Raw genomic sequence first — 21,178 nt, forward strand, 5'->3', positions numbered from 1 at the left:
TCTTTATGTGCACCTCATACATTTAAATGGGTCTTTAGGGTAGCTAGTCATCTGGAAAACTCTTTTATGTGCTATGATTTAATGGATATAGACTCATAAAGGCTGTCAATTCCATAATTGTAATTGTGCCAGTCTAGCTTCACATGTACGTAACTCGACAATTTAAGACCACACAGAATATGTATCAAGAATAAGAAAAGTTTCAAAACATTCAAAGGAGTTGAATAAAGAAAACTTTATATCAAAACCCCATTATCACTGAACTGAATCTGTTGTTATGAAACTACAATCGACCAAATCAACGACTTTGCTGGTATAATTATATACAATCTTAAAATATAATCGATCACCTCGATGATATCAGTTTATCCTATTCCCCTGGGCCCATCTTACCGTATTCGCAGCGCGCACCCTGGAAGCCTGCAGGACAGTTACATCTGTTCCCAGTCGAGGAACTGCACTCGCCCCCGTTCAAGCACAGCGCTTTGTTGCACTCCCCTGATGTATAGATAGTACAAATATTAAACGGGATATCCCTGTTTCTATCCATTAAGAAGATGTGCTACAACACTACGAAATATGCAAAACTGAGTAGACCCTCTTCGTCCAGACATAGCGCTCTAAAGCACTTGTGGAAAAAAAGTAAAGAAAATAAAAATATATTAGAAAACTGTTTTAACGTATTTATCATCATCTTGAAAGAAAAAAAAATACAAATAAAACCACAACAGAATAATTCCCTTTTATAAGTAAACATTCGCTCTCTTTGAGTAGAGATCTGTATATCATAATCATAATATTATATAGAGCAAGCCTTTCTTATGCAAAAGTCGTACTGAAATTATCAACGCCTATATATGGCAAGAAGTGTATGTAGTAACTAGCAATGTTTCCATAAGACGCGGATGCAACGATGATCACGCTAAGTATTTTTGTCACATAAATTCCGCTTCAATGTTGATTTGTGACAAAGTCAGAAACATTGAAATTGTTAAGGAGCATTCGACACATACTATATGTTCATATACTCAATATCATTCAGAGACAAAGCAAATGGCCGAGATCCTGTTCATCAAAGGGACGAATGAAAGAGTCATGTTGCTGGTCACAACAAGCTCCATCGCTTACTACCTTTTACACATGAAGCCTGACAGCAAATCTTCAATTGCTCTAAAAATAAGCAATATTTCTGGACGGACGCACTGATGAACGTACGGACAGACGGATGCGAGAAACTTTATATGCCTCACACAAGCGTCTGTGAGGTAGGGAACGTGGAGCATAATAAGAGCTAGAACAATGCTACAAAAATCAACATCACTGAAGATCTGGTTTTTGCGTTTACTTACAAATAAATGTCAACGAATAGTCTTAATCAAACAAAGACTGCTTAGGTTCGTACTATCAGATCATGTATGTGCATCCAAAAATTAACGCATTTACAATCATAAAATAAGTCAATTCTTGAAATGCATTGAACTAATTGCTACGTGATATCACTTCAAATGATGTTATAATGGGGACGATAACATGAAACACCTGTTACCAAAACCGAGTATTGTTATATTAAAAACTTAATCAGATAAACATAAACTAGGTACCCGAAACTAATGCAGAATGCATTTTAAATTAAGATCATATTCGTATATTGATAGAGAGATAATGTAACCCATATGCTTTGAAAAAGGGCCGTACCAGTAGATACCTGGATATGAAATTGAATTCCTCTGATTTCAAGTAAGAGATCTTAATCAAATGCATTCCTGTGCACCGTCGCGGCAAGGTAATGTGTCTGTTTATCTAATAATGGTTTATTTTTACTTTCTTTTTGGCTGTTTTCTTTCAAAATGATTCATGGGTTGTCTATTTTTTCACTCAACCCCAGTGATTTCTTTCTGCTATAAGTAGTTGATGTTTGATTTTACATATGAAGAGAAGAACACTTTCATTGGTTTGTCTTAAATCATTTGTTATGAATGAACACTGGGAGAAGGATTGCTATTTTGGTTTTGACAACTGACTTTCATTAACTTCCATATAACTTAGAATGTGATTATTGTACAGCACTCATACTCAATAGTTTTTATTAGAAAGAACACATTAAATGGGTGCTAGCGCTAATCGACAAGGGAGCATAACTAAATTTTCCATTTAAGCCAAAGTATATAAAGTAAGTGGGTTCAATTTGTCTTAAGCTGAACTTGTACTTGCTATACTCATGTACAGCGCTTTTTTAAACATCCATACCAAGTTCCACGACTGGTTTAAATGGAGTATACTTATTTCAAAATTTAAGTGTTTAAACATTGCCAACGGCCATGAATACAATACCGCGACCGGAGACGACGACATCGACATGCAGGACGTGGCAAATAACAACACTTCGAAAATCATAGAAGGTACAGAAGAAGCATGGCCACGTTTTTACATTCTAGATATTGAAACTATTGACGATTACAATGATCACAAGTCCTTCAATAACATGTGTTCAAGTGTGTACCTGTATTCAAAACGGAAAGCTATTATTTGTATTTTGTTGCCGTTTTGAACCGTTTGTGTTACGATTCTTAAAACAACGAGACTTTATAAAATTTAAAGTTAAATAAACAGCGTTTATAAACATTAAGATAATTATTTTAAAGATGATCAATTAAACAGCTGATTGCTGGTGAAATAAGAGGATAGTTAAATGGTGAAAAGGAAAATGGAAAGGAAAATTGCTTTCATTCCCATACTTTCTAAAAGAATTTTTACAATCTAATTTCTACAAAACAACAACTGAAAAAAAGAGTTAAGTTAACATTTTAAAAGAATGTTATGTTTCGAGCAAGAATGAAATAATGTATCATCATTTCGAGCAAGAATGAAATAATGTATTATCTTAGATAACGATACATGCATGAACTCTGTTTGAGGAGATAGAACTCCCTGAGGTTGAAGTATAAGAATAGATACCCATGAATCATTTTGACAGAAAACAGCCAAACAAAAGTGAAAATAAACCATTATTGTATTAGCAGATACTACCTTGCCGCTACCGTGCAAATGAATGCACGTTGAATGCGTTTAGAAGCAAGAGATGTCGTTTGAAGTATCGCACATCATGTGACCACGTTTTGATCCAATCAGATTTGTGAATTCAAAAATGTGTGATAGTAATAATTGTTCATACTTACTAAGCATACAACTGACTTCTCCCGATCTTTGTCTCCATCCATGACAACATTTGTATTTTGTAATATGTCTGGGTTGATACTGGTCCCTGAACGTTGTATAATAGTAGGTCCTGTAAAAAAACTACGGATGTAAAGTACGTCGTGAAAATAACGATGTAAAGAACGTCATGAAAATAACGATGTAAAGAACGTCGTGAAAATAACGATGTATTGCGTCCTCAGCTAAGTGAATGGTGGGAACAAGAAACTATAATGTTACGAAAGGTGACTAGTACCGTCAGGCCGTTCGACGACTACTTCATGTTTCCCTTAACTATCTAAGCCATAAAGGTTTATGTGAAACAGAGAAGTATTACCTCAACACCTGTAAAAATCAGAATAAATTATTTTGAGACTGCTATTTCTGAGGTCATTTCATAACTGGAAAATATTTGCATACATAGTCTCTTTATTCGGCTAGTACTGAGCCCCCATCTCAACTAAACAGAAAAACATGAACTTGAAGATGTGTAAGTGAATGTGAAGGAATTTTCAGTGAGTGTGAACTAAATATCTGATCAAATTATTTAATATAAACCACTTAATGATATATGTGTTAATTGATATCGAAAGCTACCTTTATGAAATAAAATTTGACTGGACAATCATTGTTGGATACATTCATTGCATTGTGAATACGCTAGTAACAAATGAACTGAAGTAAAAATGACGCCATGAACACATTTCTATAGGAAATATACAAACGACCCTTTCAATTTAATTTTCTTTGTAAGTTATAAACGCAGAACATACTGAAACAAGAGATAAAGTATTTACATTTGCAAACACTATGGGGCAATTGAGTTATTTATATACTATCTTGTCTAAATACGGTAATTAATAGGCATATTGGTGAAGAGATGTTGATGAATATCTTGTATTTCTGCTTTGGTTTGGACGATGTGTATATCTCGTTCAGTGTTTTAGGTCTCGTGATCTTTAAACAGGGTATGTGTTAACATTTGCTACTTGGTGTGTAGCGTCCACTGCATTTTTGTACAGTGTGTATTGTGGCGAAAGTCCTTTATTTATAATATGATACTTGTATTTCTACATGTGTATACTAAACTAAGGTTTACAATAACCGAATCTTAAATTGTTTTATTTTTATTTAGTATTAATTAGTAATAACTAATTACGCATTGTATGCATAGTGTATAAATAACAATATATATGTTGTACATTTGAGATCATATAACGTATATTTTGCAATATACATTGTATATTGTATGTATTATACTTTAAATTCTATCATAAAATGTATATAATATTGTATATTATAGAATAATTTGGTGACAGTTTTGAAAAACCATGATATAGTAATCTTACTTGGGATTGAATCTACAACATTTTACAACTCTAAGTGGCTAATAAATACCTCATCCTCTTACAGAATTTACTGGTGGTGCAAATATCACTTGCAGGATTAAGGGAACCTCTTTACGAAAATCTCGTTAACCGACTTTAATGCAGCTTGCTACGGGAAATCATTTTTAATAGCAAAAACAACATTTGATAAAAAAAGAACATCTTAATACTAGTCATTTTCAAATGGGATATCATGTTTCATCCCAGTTTAAAACTCCCAGTCTATACAGTCATTGTTATTCAGAGCTCTTAAGAATTTAATGTTAACATTGAAAATAATGACATGTTTCAAGCAGAGCTACCAGACATGGAGGCTGGGGGAAGTTGCTGTTGTTGTTTACTATGTCTTTAATGTGGGAATTATTTACGACGCCGAGGAAGTAGTTCCCACATCCGATTTAGTCTTTGCTGATGTAACAGCCCTTCAAATATTTAGCCTTGAAGTACTATTATCTAAAACATTTCCAAAATATATATTTACTATTTTACTCAAACATTTTGTAATGTGTTTCATGTTTATGTTGTATCAACTAATGATGTTGTTTTCTAAATCAGTTAGATGGCCTGAATTAATTTCTTAATGATTAAGAATGACTCGTTCACTCGATAAAAAACGTCTGACCAGCCTATTGGTCAAACTTGTATAGTTAAATAATTGCAGTTTGTATTTAGAGAAAGAATATAAACATTATGGAAAATAATGTTTCAAGGCCCATAAAGCTCCTAGTCATTTGAGAGATATAGTGTGTTGGTTGTAAACATTGTATTTTGACTATTACTGACTATTTTCACAAACACATGTGTCTGTCCATCATCATGTGTATTCATAGTGCTTACACAGTGGTTAACTCGCACTCGTGTCATTGGTAGCGGGTACTGCTGATATAAGTTAGAATGCAAACGTTCCTTCTTTTAAACATGTTAATATATTCATTCTCCCAATGATACCATTTTCCCCAACGATACATACATTTGTAAAGTTTGATACATTTTACAGGCCTGATTCAATAAGTATTTGTTTAACTTATACTTCTTAACACATTGACACTGATTTCACTCAAAATGATTTCGCAACGGGACACACAAATGGATAAAACAATAGGATACGTCTCTATGCATCTTCTAAGACTATACAGACCTGTTGATAATGTCCATACAGGCTAACAACTGCTACCATATTACAAGTACAAATATACTTGACTGGGCACTAAAACATCATCTGTTCATTTGCTGAAATGGTTAACACAAAAGAACAGATGTATTTCTGCGTGATGATGATATAAAGATGATGGACACTCATAGTGTTACAATAGACACATGTGATTGTGTCCCTAGGAGCTTGAGCCAGCGGGGTTCCACTATGTTTATAACACTATAAACGTACCTTCTTTCATACCCTGTACACCATCGTCTATTGTCGCTACAGTTTGGTCTCCACACTTTCACAAATCGGGTAAAGGCTTGAACACACGGCTTGCGGACTGCATCCATCTTGACCTCCTGGTACTGGCACACATTTTGCCTGAAAGTGGGAACAATCAGCATATTGAAGTTGGGCTATTGATACATACTATTAATGTCATCCACTGGCTTGATTACAGGAATTATGTATCATGTCGCCATAACGTTGTTTTTAGTTGTTGCGTTTAATGACGGATATATATATACTGGTATATAGTTATTATGCTTTGCTCCTGTATTTCAGAATCATTTAGTGATTGATAACCGGTACTATCATCGATGAAGCGCAAGCTGCTTAGTATATGTATACATGTGAGAACTGCAACTTATTTAATAGAGAAACATATTACAACGATTAGGACTTAACGATGCTTGGTTGTTCCAGACCGTAGGAAATGTAATTTTTTATTTATTTAATGTTAAACAAAGAATAAGTGACCAATATAAGCAAGAATGGAATGCAGATATAGAAAGTTAAAGTAGAGCATTAACGTATAGACTGTTTGCTGATTTTAAATTTCAACCATATTTAGATATTGTTAGCATTGAAAAATATAGAATCTCACTAACTAAATTACGTGTTTCGTCACATAGACTTTGTATAGAAACAGGTCGAAACAAACCTACACCTATTCCAGTTAATGAAAGAGTCTGTTTATTTTGTAACTCTTTAGAAGATGAATTTCACTTTTTCGAATGTGAATGACTCATAGAACTAAGACAAACACTAATAAACAGATATTACCATACCAACGCTAATGTAATAACGTTCAAAGATTTATTACAATCAGAAAGTTGTATTGTTTTGAAAAAAATAGCAACATTTTGTCATAAAGCATTTGCTGCAAGAAATTTACTTTTTTACAATTAGTACTATATATATTTATATTTATTTATTGTATTGCAAGTTACTCTCCTTTCGCTGTATCTTACTACATGTACATACTACTCATCGCCAACCATATGAATGCACTAACCATTGTATTTGTATACTGTACTCATGGGCTTATGCCTACTGTATATGTTTTCCCAATAAAACCAATTTAATAAGATTCTGAGCAAAAATTATTCCGGTTAAGTTCTAAAATATATATATCGTTAGAATCATCTGTTACTTCAAAGCATGTCCTATAAACAAATGACACCGCGTTTTCCAACAAAACATAGCATAGTTGACTTAACATCTTATAATTTCAAAGATTTTTACTCTTTCATTGTTATTGAAGAGTTAATGAGGTCCGGGGTATAAGTATTCGACACTGATCAGAACATTATTAGGTTTACAATGATTGTAAATTCTGTTTTACGGCTCTTCGAGCTTTTCCTGGCTTCATGCTTGTTAAAAACGCATAAAAGTGAATAATTTCCAATCGTATATCTCCTTAAGATGTTGATACGTCTCCATCCAACTCAACCACAAGTGAATAAATGTCAGAATCAAGTATTGAGAACAGCCAAGAGGCTAGATTGCTTTGAACACATTACATACTTAGCTAAACTGTTGAAAGGATCTTAACTGAAGTGTTTTACAAAATCTAGGTAAATTTGATTAAAAGTGTTTTTGTTTTCTTAATTACATGTCAACTATGGCTATATATTCCAAGCAAGAAACATTTAAAATGTAATTGATTGGAATCTTGAACTAGTGTTAATTCATAATTGCCAATTAAGCCTAACGTTTTAATAAATACAAACCAGAGACATTTATTAAACATAACCGGTGTTGTTTCTTAATCAGACAACGTTGGAACAAAACATCTCATTCTAAGCACACAATACAAGAATAATCAACAACACTATTACTACCATGAATAACTCCCTCCAGGAGTAAATTGTCTAATGGTCACTACAGGGACAAGCTCAGTAGCCAGATATTTAACGATTACTCGGTTTGGAGGCACCTGAATAAGGCCTTTCAGAAATAAGAGTCAAAAACGTCACCAAACAAATACACATACCACACATGCTTCAAAGTATAGGTGTTAAACATGTCGGAATTACCGCCTATGAGCGGTAAGCCCAGCAGGAGTTCACTTGAAACCATGTTCGAGTAACATATTGGAGTTGAGTGTGATTTAAACAAATTATCGTGCTTTAATTGCTAATACTATCATGAAACACACATGATTCCTTGCGCAAATCATTCCCATTTTGATTGCCCGAGGCAACTTTTGCAGTATTCTAGCAAAATATATCACAACCGATTCACAAAAAAACAAACGCGACCCGAGAGCTTTATAAGCCTCACTGAAGGTCTTAGATTTTATATATGCTTTAGTTTGTTTTTTACATTACGAATAAAAGTTGTCAGGAAGAAAAAAAACACAAATGAATAAACAAGCTCTGTCCCTCAAAATGTATTTTAATTGTGGGTTAGTGCAACATTACTATCGTCTTTAGTATCCAGACATTATAGCTTATACCAACCTGAAAAAAATGGAATGTCGTTGAATGTGTCTGAGAGGGCCATCTGAAAGCCCCGTTAAGCTATAATGACGGCATTATAGAGGACGTCTGTAATAGAACACGTACCAGATTTGTAAATGCAAATTATATAGACTCGAGCGAGGTTCTGAAGAGTGGGACAGCCATTGTACGTTTTGTACAAAATTATAATAGTAATGATGTTTTTAATATAATTCGTAAATAACCCGCTTGACACTTACCAAACACGAAGCTAAACTGGCAATCTAAGTCAAATATCTACATACGAGGGTATAGCCAATTGCTATACGATTTTCATTTTTTTCAAGCTTTTCCACGAACTTTTGGCTATGCCCTCGTATATCAATTTCCTGTTACCTACAGCCAACTGTCGCAAGGAAGGAAGACACACCCAGACATCATTTCCCCAGAATGTAAGTACTCGCAATACATGTATTGACAATCCCGACAACTTCATTGCATTTTCCACCTTGATATTGTTGTTATAAAGCTGACTTATACTAAAATGATAAGATTATAGTAGATTACATTAATCTTCAGATTTTAGTCAGGCTTCGTGTTGTCAGCAAGTACGCTTTGTATGGAAACCACCTGTTACCAAGATTGTCATTTCTAAAGGCTGATGAATATTTTCATCGTTTCATTCAAGTTATATAAACAAAAATTTTATCCTGGAACTTGCATTTATTTTTCTTCAATTGAATGTGTCAAACTGATAATGAGTCATATCTTTTAAGAATACAAATAACTTATTATTGTTTCTAAGCGGGATGAATACATGCAGAACCTAATTTCTCAAATATCTAGAGTCTCTTTACACAACATAAGACCGAATTAAGCTAAACTCACAATTGTTTTTGTATAATATTTGCATTCTTTGGAGTTATTAAACTTTCAAAGGAATGTATCTTTATGATAAACGTAATAAACTAATTTGTGAACAATAAAATCAATATTAAGTGAGAAATATTGCTTAAAGAAACATGCTACTTATGTGTGTTACGTATACGTTTAAGACCTTTCGAGAAACGGAGACTTCGAAATCCCCAAGAAATACAAACTACATGTATCTAGAGTAAGACAATGGTGTTCATGGTCCGTATAGAGTAAAACTATATTATAAACTAGTGTAACCCATATGTAAGCCGGTGTTCCAATGGACTCGAGTTTAACTGACCGTGCCAATGCTATAATCCTATTGGTAAAGCTATTGTGATGCGGGAGTGGTCTGTTCATGATGTTTATACGTTTGTGTCTCTCGGTCTGCGTGGATTGTGTTCATACGTTGAGCCTCTCGGTCTGCGTGGATTGTGCTCATACGCTGAGCCTCTCGGTCTGCGTCGATTGTGCTCATACGTTGAGCCTCTCGGTCTGCGTCGATTGTGCTCATACGTTGAGCCTCTCGGTCTGCGTCGATTGTGCTCATACGTTGAGCCTCTCGGTCTGCGTGGATTGTGCTCATACGTTGAGCCTCTCGGTCTGCGTCGATTGTGCTCATACGTTGAGCCTCTCGGTCTGCGTGGATTGTGCTCATACGTTGAGCCTCTCGGTCTGCGTGGATTGTGCTCATACGTTGAGCCTCTCGGTCTGCGTGGATTGTGCTCATACGTTGAGCCTCTCGGTCTGCGTGGATTGTGCTCATACGTTGAGCCTCTCGGTCTGCGTGGATTGTGCTCATACGTTGAGCCTCTCGGTCTGCGTGGATTGTGCTCATACGTTGAGCCTCTCGGTCTGCGTGGATTGTGCTCATACGTTGAGCCTCTCGGTCTGCGTGGATTGTGCTCATACGTTGAGCCTCTCGCAAACTAATTCTTTTGACTACCGGGGTTGTCCCTGTAGTTTTCAAAGTGTTATTGACTTATCATGAGACATTTCATTGAGTGTATTGATATAGGATTAACACTGACAACACCCCAACAACCAGCTTTATAAGCGACATTCATGATATCAAATGACTCAATCTGATGTATTGAACTTCAATTTAATAGTCCTGCGATTGCCAAAACCTGTAGGTCTAGCCATTTTTATCTCTTAACCTTACCACTGTTGAATCATAATGATTATAAAATATGCTGCACGATCACTTGCCTTGCGTAATCAATATTTTATATGTTTCGTACTTAAATAAAGTGTTTATTTTAATTTTAGTTGTGTTATTGTGTAAAGTGTTTTACTTGACCGGCTTTAATCATGTCCCTGTTGCTTTACTAGATGGATTGAAGAATTGTTATCGTTCCTGATATTTTTCTATATTTGAAATAAAAATGTATATTATAAAAGCAGGATTATTTACTAATAGGCAATAAGCAGATCTCTCTAGAACTTTGTCCTACAACTATTTGGAATATGTAAGGCTCTTATATTTTCATTGAGATATGCTAGTTTCCCACGAGCAAACATATCAAGGACAAACAGTGAAAGATATCGCAATGATAACGTTGTAGGAAGTAGGAGCTTGGCTGCATCTGCATTCAGATCCACTTTGATAGCAATGTTTTGACGGCGCGAATGTGTGCGGTAATTTGTCATATGTTCGGGTTTTACAATGTTGACTTAAACTACGGCACGTAATCAGGCACGCTCCATACACATTGCTTTGCATTTAACGACCTTTGAAATGCACTTTGATACATATTTATATATGCAACAAAACTTTTGAAACACATACATTGAATACCTTGTTTCCGGTTTTATATGACCAAAATGTGTTTCTCTGTATTACACATGTGTAATACAGCATTGCTGAACTTCTGTTGTAACACAATTTGCTTTATTGGTAATATTTCAGCAAGTAGCACCATTATTTCTCATATGCATCTTGGTTTTAAATAAATATTTATTTCAATAAAGAATATAATTTTACATCAAACCTATCACACACCTACTAAACGCTGTATCTAACCCTTATCTGTGATACAAAGAAAATGAGCTGTCGACACATCCTTGGTGCAGCTATGCTTTTTATTTATTTGTAGATACGCGAATAACCTAAATAAAAAGCAAACATGCACGTATGTGGTACAAGTGGTGGCGCTGTTGCCCTTGTGGTTCCGCTGAACGTTATTATGGCTTAAAGACTTTGAAAGGAATACAATCGAGTGCTACTTTTATCATGAATGGTAATAATGCTTGTTTTGTGGAAACAATAGGCTATGCGAAATACCTTAGAAGTAAATTATTTAAATACTTAATGATCTACATCTCTGCAATGCATGTAGCGAGGGAATGTGGTCTTTCTCTACTTGTTCTGGTAAAGAAAGTAAAAAAAGAAACTTATACACAAATATCATTATATTAATAGAAACAATTATATTGTTGTCAAAACATGCAACACACGTGTTTGATTAATTTATTAAGAATGCTAATTCGTAATTATGTGATTCCATTTATTCATGTAATGTAGGGTCTGGTCTTTCTGTTAACACGGTGAACATTCGACTTTTAATTGGGGCGACCTCTCAGGTGGATTTTGATACTAATGTATGGGATTTTTATACACTTGCCCTCGATAACTCTGAAATTTTAATATGTATTATCGAAATATAGAAAGCAGCTGTAGATTAATAACGTTATAAATCATATCTGGATATTGGTATAATAAATTATTATGAAATCAGAATCGCTAACAACCATTATCTTGTTTCATCTAAATCGGTTTTGGCTTTTATATTTTTACCAGTGATAGCACGCTTTAATGCAACGTCCGAAAGCCTGTATGAATAATCAGAAAGATTGACATTGGAGGTGAAAAATGAAAAGTAATTTGATATAGCATGAATATTAATATCTTGATACTTGAGTTGATGGAATGGATTGTGTACGGTGTAGCACAGTGTCATCTTTATTATGGTGAGATGTGTAAATTATGAAGGGTTAGTAAATCAGCTTGATTCATAGTCGTTCGTCAGGCCTTTGCTATTGTGAAAATCTTATATAAAAAGTATACGTATTTAACCCTTATAAAAGCATGCTGGAAAGGGGTTACATATAAACCTTTTGCTTTCTCCTCAATCCGTTACTTGTATGTGTACTGTTTAATACTTTTTAAACCAAAAACAGTGATATATAACCGATGTGTACTGTCTGTTAGCGGTGAACACTCCTAACGGCACCCCCTTGTTTTGCGGCGTTATAACCTAACATTGCTTCTCATTTGTATTTTCACGGTTTTAAATATTTTCGTCTAAACAAGTTACGATGGCAGCAAACGATATATACTCACACTATTGTAAAATTAAGCCAAAATAGTTCATTTTTGAAAGCGTTGTTAATGCTTTTCGGCAAGAAATAGCATATCTTCATTATTTTGTCACAATTTTCAATAAAGATAAAAAAAGCTTGGACTTTGCGGGATGTTTTTTTACTGTTACAAGCAATTCGCTCTCATTTCAAACGAAACAAAAAGCAATCGATGTTTTACCATATAAAAAGTGCATGAGCACCTGCTTTACACTTCTTTGTAAATGCTAGCAGTTCAGTTGCGGCAATCTACAGGCCGCGATAGCTGGCACTATTTTCTGTAGATCGTCAAAACTTAACCCAAACGTATTCGGTGTTTGTTAAAGCATCCATGAGAATCGATTAATGACAAATTGATGAACAGAAAATTTGAAAAAACACACCGATTGTCACTGGCTCAAAAAGTACAAAGACTAATGTTATGACAGACAGACAGACATAATTAAAGACAAAGAGACAGACAGACAGCAGAACTAGTTTCGGAGCGTGTTTTCCCAAAGATACCACACGCTTATGGATAAATACGTCTTTTGCCACAGGCAGAAGTATGTCAGGAAGTGCTATTATGTTAACTGTTTGCATTCACAAACTCTTGCATAAACGATGGGTATTTCAGTAAATTGCATTATGTGTTTATAGTATCTACATCTTATTTACAAATGCATTGAAACTTACAAGATGTAATTAGCAATTCGCTTATGGAAAGCAGTTTAACGCACATAAATAAATGTGCACTTAAACATGATACCCATGTCTGCGTGTACGAGCACGCCAAAGTGCGCTTAAATAATTACAAAGCCTTTGATGCATTTAAAGGTTTGACACAATACAGCATTGGGCGTTTGTAGCGAGTGTGTAACGCACACCAGAAAACTTAATTGCATCATAAATATACTTCACGAAATGACACGATTTGTAATATAACTTAAGAATAAATTTATGTTTTCTATTATTGATTTAGGAACACTGCAGATATCGGTAAATGATACATGGTATCTTGAAAAATTCACCGTTTATATACGCATTTAGGTAAACAGTAAATATATAGAATATTCGAATAGTTGTACACAGAGCTTTGGGTGCTAATAGCTACTGTACGGCCACACTTGTTTACGCTGCTATGTTACATGTATTGATCATAAGACCTGTCCTGTCTACCTTAAACATAAATGAAAACGACTAGGGTTTTGTAAATCAGGCCTTATAATACATCTAAAGAGTGGAATAATTTGACCACCAAGTGGCTGTCTAATGATTGTCGGAAATTAATTAACCAAGCCAGGACGGAACACCCAATCAGTGCTCCTATTGACACTTGTCAATTTTGACACAACGCATTGTCTTGGCTATCGTTGTAAATTAATTTATTGTCCAACTGCGACATTCTCCTGGCAAATCTTCATGTCTGTATTTGAATGTAGTCCATGAAACAACGTTGGTTTAATTTGACATCAGTGCGACACATTTGTTTTAGGTTAAAATAATATGTTACTTTCTGCTTGTTTAATTATCGCTGAGTCGTCACTAATGACGCCCAGTGGCATTCATTGCATACACTACTGGCATGGAAATCGCAGTGGCTAGTCAAATAGCCAGAAACTAAATAACCTTGCATACAATGCGTCACATAGTTAATGTTATAATATGGCAACATAACAGTTATGAAACAATACCTATAAATTCGAGACAACACATCATCAAGTTAGATTTGAATCACGAGTGGGTACAGCGACAAGCATGCCTCAGAATGGCCATTTGGACACAAAAACAGAACATGCAAACTAGGCTTACCCTGAACATCACGTACACGCTCACATGTTTAAACACAACAACAATAGCGGACCAGCCATCACCCAAACATTTGACAATTAATGGAGTACCGACTCTAAACAAACTATTGATAGCAAGCCTTATATTGTTACTAGCACTTATTAGGAAAGTATCACGTTTTCATGCAAAGCGATGAGTTCCAAATTTTAAAGAGCAAAAGTAAATTTATTAAGTATTATTTGTTACAATGCAGGCAATAATTAAATATGATGTCCAAGGGCACAATACTCAAAAAGGGTTGACAATTTAAGATCAACCTGTTACTAGTGCGTTTGGAGTGTATGCGAAGAACTTTAGTGATACCACTAAAACTGTGGGAAAGAATCGCTCCACAAACACCAATATAGAAAAAGGTGTAAAATGCATATAAAAGGACACAATGGTTACCGTAAGTCAAGAAACTACGCCAGGTCATGGTAATAACCTGTGCCAAGCATCAGAGTGACACCTCTGCAGCTGTGAGAGAAGAAAGTGATTCTTTAACAATCTCCATGTCAATATGGTTTTCCGTTATGTCACATTGTAGTAATAAAATATCACGCATGCATGTCTGAAGAAACATGTCACTCATGCATGTCTATTTAGTATCCCGTCATATCCCATTGTTGTAAGAAAATGTCAATCATAAAAGCATTCAAAATAATTGTGATAAATCTTATCTCTGCTTCAAAACAGTATAATCTGTGTCTATATCAAAGGCAGGCGTTCGTATTTATACGGTTCTTTGTTGCAAATACTGCACATTTGCAGCTTTCAATATTGGGCACGTTTCATTTCAACAACACAATAACAGTTAAATTAGTCGAGGTATAGTCCTTTTCAAACCCAATGTAGACCGTTGTATCTTATTTCGCGTTATTTGTCATTCGTAGATATATTTTGACACACGATAGTTTTTATCTCTTCAAAGTACAATAGGACGATCAAAACCCAGTTTTAATACAATCCATTTAATTCTATTTCGACATCCGATATCTCATTAGTACAGACTGACAGAGAGTCATGACTTGTTTATAAAAGGTACACACTGAAAGAAATGTTACTGTTCTGAGTTTTTATTTCACTTTTATCTCAAATGATACGAGTAACTTTTGACATGTGTGTCAGTTCACTTGAGGTATTTGTTTTTGTATGTATTGTTTCCTCGGGGATTTTACCCCAAACATATAAGTTGAACCTTTAACTGTTATGACAGAGAAAACTTCTCTTTCGCTATCCTGCTCTTCAACAATTTAATTGTATAGATTGACTTTGTTAACCGACAGTAGTATCATCTTATGATATTGTAAACCCTGCCGACAGTCGCAGTTTATATGTTTGATTAGCACGATTGAATGCCTTAACGTCTGCTAAAACATGCAGAAAATTGGCTTAAGTTATGTCTTTCATTAAAATGCAAATTGAACAAATATTATCACAGTGTCTACCTCGTCAGGTAGGTCTGCACTCTGCACTTGAACACGACCGAGACATTGCGAGTTTACCTGCATTTTTCGCCTGTTCTTCAAGATTAATAAACATTTCCTACAAGTTTGTAAATACATTAATGAACCACGTGTCTCCACAATACCTACGTTCAATTTCTAAACAAAATAGAAGGATATGTAGGTAGTGGAGCGCTTTTAAGAAAACCCAATTCACAAGTTTTTATGTCTTTATTACCAAACGTGTGTGCAAAAGGATGACTTCTTGGTTGAAATTCTTATTAATGTGTTTTGTACAGTATTCGTTCCATATGATACATATCATACTGTTCTTTACCACATTACAAAGGACGCACTGATAGTTGCGTACTAACACAATGATGAAACCCGCATGTATTGTTTACTCCTCACAGGAGACGTTACTAGTTGGGACGTTATCTCTATCAGTGTCAATCAGAGCATTTTACAATACGTATATTAATATAATGCGTATTATCTCCGGACACATGTCAACTCCGTCTCTGGACATATTCCAATTAAACTAAAAATGTATCATTGTGTGGCATAAGTGTGGTATATTCAAACTGTTTCTGTAATGTATTGTGATTATCATCGACATATTTTTTAACTTAGTCCCGGCAAAATTATGTTATCATTAATGCTTCTTAAATATAATATTTAAGTTTAGATTTATTTTATAATACATTAGACAATATGTCCATGAGTATACACATAATAAAAGGTACATTGTTATACAAATAAGTCATAAGTCGCAAGACAGGATGTATTGACAGCGAAATGATATGTTTTTTACTCATAAAACACATTTCTATTAACAAAAGCTTTTTGAGAGGTCATCAACTTAATAAACTTAAACATATTCCGTCTTTTAAAGTAATATGGGTTGCTATTCATTTTGCGTAGTTTAGCATACAATTGACATTTTAGTAAAAAGTGATATTCAAGAGTGTAACAACATAGACATTTTCTTTCAATATATACACATTTCAATGGTCAAACGGTATTTATTTATAACGTGTTATAGCCTGCTAACTAAGTTTCTAATAAGAGTTAAGTTCATAATTTTGCCTTTTCTCATCTTCGCTGTTTGGTCACGTGGTGTTGATCAATTAAACTCTGATAAGATTACGAATGAATAATATTAAACTCAGTTCGTTTTACTATCGGAAGTCGTCGATACATAATAACCCTATATGATCAATCTGATTTTTACATCCATAAATATACTAAGTAACCATGTCAAAGTCCTCTGAAAAAATAAATTTTATATTTAACCGCGCAGTGATTGAACATCTGGGTTGCGGGGTATTGTCCACCAAATGACTATCATTCATAAAGTCCATTCACAATGGAGACCCATCCAACCTTGGTGGACTGTTTCACATTATGTGGTATTGGTTATTATATTTCAATGAAAAGAAACTATATATGCCTATTAGCTTACTATGTTTTCAATGATTTAAAGGCAATTTTATTAATTTGTGTCATCAATTCCAGTGACATTTCACCTTTGTGTGTCACAAGGTTGTCATTCAAATAAAAAATTCTCTACTTGATGAAATATGAAACAAAATTTAAATTGGACATTGTCCGAAAACCGATCTGCTTTTTTAATTCATTGAAACATGATAATTCACGTGTCAATACGTCAGTGGTGAGGTCGAAAATCCTAACCTGTATTTTACTAAATACTTATTTCTAATGCATATTGAGTAAATACAAATGCATGAGTTGAAGTGAATCATGAAGTCAATACAATGTTCTTGGTCAAATGAAGTCTCGATTGCTTCTTTGAGGAGGCCCTGGTTGGCCTCCAACTTATAACCTCAGGAGTAGCCAAGTCGTCGCGTTTGTGCTCCCAAAATCAATAGAAATAGATTTATGTGTAGTTGTATTACATGGAATCCCCTGTAAATATAAAAATATCACCCTGAGTTGTTATCCATTTGTTATGTAGTTGAAATACTTTCAACATTATTGCCTGCTAATTCAAACCGTGAATATCGCATTTTGTCAGTTTCTTACACGCAAACAGATTCACGTGAATAAGGAAATCATTTCAAACAAGGTACTAGGACAGTGTAAGTGCACGTTTGAACATGCAATGACAACACTGCGACATATCAAGCAGTCATAAAGTTGATAAACAGAGTAGTTCGATTGATAACGACTCTTCACTTTGCTACGGATGTGGAAATCTAGTAATAAAGCTGTAATGGAAAGGCTGATGTCTTTATTGGTCCATTTTCCTTTCCACTGGCTGTTATTGTTGGACAATATTGGCCTTTTTACTGTCCTGTGGCGTAAGTAACACATCGATCGGCCTGCTAAATTTACTTGAAATGGATTTGAAGGGAACAACACTGTGCGGGTTGTTTTAACACGCAAATTGAACATGCAATCAGGAATAATTATTTCCGTCTCTGCACCTATTCAATCGCGCATGCGCTTTATATATCCCAACTATCTAGCTCCCGTAAAAACAAATAATACGAGTATGTAAATAACAGGGACTAGACCAGGACTGTAAACTTAACCAAGATAATACTATGTTTCCTCTCGTTAATTGTGTGTGAAAGATATAATTGTAATTCGCTTCCATTCATCAACATATCGGAAGTGCCACATGCCGTATATTTTTTATATTGTTTACGTATGCTGCAACTCATGTAACATGTATAGCAAGAAAATAAATTGTTAATCTATTAATCCTGCTGAAAAACTGTGTTGTATACTAAAATCTGTTAACAGCAGTCTCGGTTTGATTGAGACTGTTCATTGACAACAATGGAAGGTGCAGCTTTGTCAACGCCCGTAATGACCGGCTAACAGCAGCTTCGATGAGATTGAGATTGCTCATTGACATCATTGGATTGTGCTTCACTGTCAAAGTGACGGACTGACAGCAGTCTCGGTTTGACAGAGAATGTTCATTTTCAGTCGTCCAATGGCTGTATATTGACCCCACACAAGACAAAACAACACACATCCGATCCATGTATACTGACCCCACACAAGACAACACAAGACACAACCAACGGCTGTTTATTGACCCCACACAAGACAACACAACACACATCCGATCCCTGTATATTGACCCCACACAAGACAACACAACACACATCCGATCCCTGTATATTGACCCCACACAAGACAACACAACACACAACCAACGGCTGTATATTGACCCCACACAAGACAACACAACACACAACCAACGGCTGTATATTGACCCCACACAAGACAACACAACACACATCCAACGGCTGTATATTGACCCCACACAAGACAACACAACACACATCCAACGGCTGTTTATTGACCCCACACAAGACAACACAACACACATCCGATCTCTGTATATTGACCCCACACAAGACAACACAACACACATCCAACGGCTGTTTATTGACCCCACACAAGATATCACAACACAGCTGATCCCTGTTTATTGACCCCACACAAGACAACACAAGACACAACCAACGGCTGTATATTGACCCCACACAAGACAACACAACACACATCCAACGGCTGTTTATTGACCCCACACAAGATAACACAACACACGTCCAACGGCTGTTTATTGACCCCACACAAGACAACACAACACACATCCAACGGCTGTTCATTGACCCCACACAAGATAACACAACACACATCCAATGGCTGTTTATTGACCCCTCACAAGACAACACAACACACATCCAATGGCTGGATATTGACCCCACACAAGACAACACAACACACATCCAACGGCTGTATATTGACCCCACACAAGATAACACAGCACACATCCAATGGCTGTTTATTGACCCCACACAAGACAACACAACACACATCCAATGGCTGGATATTGACCCCACACAAGACATCACAACACACAACTAATGGCTGTTTATTGACCCCACACAAGACAACACAACACACATCCAATGGCTGGATATTGACCCCACACAAGACATCACAACACACATCCAATGGCTGGATATTGACCCCACACAAGACAACACAACACACATCCAACGGCTGTATATTGACCCAACACAAGATAACACAGCACACATCCAATGGCTGTTTATTGACCACACACAAGACAACACAACACACATCCAATGGCTGGATATTGACCCCACACAAGACAACACAACACACATCCAATGGCTGGATATTGACCCCACACAAGACATCACAACACACAACTAATGGCTGTTTATTGACCCCACACAAGACAACACAACACACATCCAATGGCTGGATATTGACCCCACACAAGACATCACAACACACAACTAACGGCTGTTTATTGACCCCACACAAGATAACACAACACACATCCAATGGCTGTTTATTGACCCCACACAAGACAACACAACACACATCCAATGGCTGGATATTGACCCCACACAAGACATCACAACACACAACTAATGGCTGTTTATTGACCCCACACAAGACAACACAACACACATCCAATGGCTGTTTATTGACCCCACACAAGACAACACAACACACATCCAATGGCTGGATATTGACCCCACACAAGACATCACAATACACAACTAATGGCTGTTTATTGACCCCACACAAGACAACACAACACACATCCAATGGCTGTTTATTGACCCCACACAAGACAACACAACACACATCCAATGGCTGGATATTGACCCCACACAAGACAACACAACACACATCCAATGGCTGGATATTGACCCCACACAAGACAACACAACACACATCCAATGGCTGTTTATTGACCCCACACAAGACAACACAACACACATCCAATGGCTGGATATTGACCCCACACAAGACAACACAACACACATCCAATGGCTGGATATTGACCCCAACACAAGACAACTCATACAATCATGACAACAGCTTCTCAACCGGTAAAGGGTCTTACTGGGGTTACCGCAATGAAACAGTCAGTTAAACCACTGACCATTGTTGTTGGCTGTTTTGTTCTGTATATATCATGATTAAAAGAAAAATAAATGTATTATATTCCATCAATTTGCGAGAAATCTGATCACTGAAATAACATTTTATTAATTTAGAAATATGCTGTTTAGAGCAATGTGTATAAAGTCTACTAAATCATTTTAACCTACCATTATAAAGCTATTTATGTTTAATAGCTGTGTATTGCATTCTAATGCTGCATTT

At 35.6% G+C, this 21,178-nt stretch overlaps 1 protein-coding gene across 8 annotated transcripts in view; it reads right to left on the minus strand.

Moving 5' to 3' along the window:
• LOC128246520 (multiple epidermal growth factor-like domains protein 6) overlaps positions 1-21,178 on the minus strand; it is a 105,093-nt gene that overhangs the window by 46,374 nt on the left and 37,541 nt on the right. For all 8 annotated transcript variants that reach the window (XM_052964751.1, XM_052964758.1, XM_052964756.1 and 5 more), the window contains exons 2-4: positions 5,968-6,105; positions 3,177-3,286; positions 394-498 (exon numbers count right to left, since the gene is read on the minus strand). In XM_052964751.1, coding sequence (XP_052820711.1) covers positions 394-498; positions 3,177-3,286; positions 5,968-6,105 — 353 coding nt within the window. The remainder of the gene's footprint in view (positions 1-393; positions 499-3,176; positions 3,287-5,967; positions 6,106-21,178) is intronic.

This window comes from Mya arenaria, chromosome 9 (genome assembly GCF_026914265.1).
Source record: "Mya arenaria isolate MELC-2E11 chromosome 9, ASM2691426v1".
NCBI lineage: Eukaryota > Metazoa > Mollusca > Bivalvia > Myida > Myidae > Mya > Mya arenaria.